Raw genomic sequence first — 1361 nt, 5'->3', positions numbered from 1 at the left:
GGTAATGGTGATATTATATGTGATACTGCCATTATTGATAATAATGTCCTGTAGCATGTATTTAGACTATTAGCTACTTTGAGAACAATTCCAAGTAAGATTAATAATTGGTAGAAATAAAAGCAAAAAACCCAGGATGAAGTACATCATTATGGGTCTGTACACCACGTGTGAATTATAATAATTATGACTTAAAACTTAAATACATCTTTTATTGACTAAACTAGAATCAGATCCTCCTAGTATATATTACCAGCTCTCACTGTGATGGTATAGTTCATACCACTGTACAGACCTATTAATGTATAACTGTATGTTGTAGTGGACTGATGAGGAGCAACAGAGACTGTCTTATTCACTGATTAATGTCAGACTTATCAGTAGAGCTGAAATAATTTGATACAACACCCAATAAAGAATAGTGTATCATGATAACACAATATAAATTATTAAAGTACACTAATAATATCACCACATTATTAATGGGTATTAAGGAATAAGGATAAGAATGAAATGAGGCTATTATGTGACTGTGATGATGAGACATTTAAAGACTGCAGCCTGCAGGTGAAGGAGCATGAAGTGATAGGAAACTACATTAATGTAATTTCTAGGGCAAATTTAGTGATTGTTATACTTATTCTTTATACATGTATATATACAATTTGATTAATAAATGATGTCCAAAGACTTAGCTTAAAAATAAAGAAAAAGTAGTGTGCTATAATATTGCAATTAACCAGATGGTGCCCCACCCATAAATGAAATGAATGAAGTGAACTGCATTGGTGAATTTGGTGTGAACACAATCAGACACAAAATGGCAGCAGAGCTACAGGTGAAGCTTCAACCTCTGATACTGCAAAGAGTGAGGGTGACAAGGATAGAGTTGGGTCGTGGATCATTTGGAGTTGTCAATGAACTAAGAGTCAATGGAATTCAATGTGCAGGAAAGAAGTTAAATAATTTTTTAGCCATGGTAAACACTACACTACACTAAAGCAATTAGATTATTTTATTTCAATAATAGGAAGATAGCCTGTTATGTGAGTTTGGTAATGCGATCATCCTTCACAGACAACAGCATCATCCCAATATTGTAAAGTTGTTCGGTGTTCATTATCCTAGCAGTTCCACACCATTACCAATGCTGGTAATGGAGTATCTTCCTTATTCTCTGCTGCAGCTAATAGAGGGAAGAGTAGCTATTAATAAAGAAGCGATCCTCCTTGATTTTGCTAATGGACTCGATTATCTTCACTCAAAGAGGCCTCCAATCATTCATCGCAACATCAAGGCCAGCAATATACTCCTCACTGTTGGTCACAATGCAAAGATAACAGACCTGAGTATGTCTAAAT

The 1361-nt window shown here is 34.6% G+C and overlaps 1 protein-coding gene across 1 annotated transcript; it reads left to right on the top strand.

Annotated features, from left to right (window-relative positions):
- Window positions 1-766: 766 nt before the first annotated feature.
- Window positions 767-1349, top strand: LOC105315775 (PTI1-like tyrosine-protein kinase 1; the record flags this gene model as incomplete). The annotated part of the gene is made up of 2 exons (XM_011410520.1): window positions 767-979; window positions 1031-1349. Coding segments are annotated over exons 1-2 (532 nt in total), but the record flags the coding sequence as incomplete, so codon positions are not given.
- Window positions 1350-1361: the final 12 nt, after the last annotated feature.

This window comes from Amphimedon queenslandica, unplaced genomic scaffold (genome assembly GCF_000090795.2).
Source record: "Amphimedon queenslandica unplaced genomic scaffold, v1.1 AMPQUscaffold_8143_Cont19910, whole genome shotgun sequence".
In the NCBI taxonomy this organism is placed as follows: Eukaryota; Metazoa; Porifera; class Demospongiae; order Haplosclerida; family Niphatidae; genus Amphimedon; species Amphimedon queenslandica.
The sequence above is the reverse complement of the archived record's forward strand: the minus strand, read 5'-3'. Positions and strand labels throughout refer to the sequence as shown.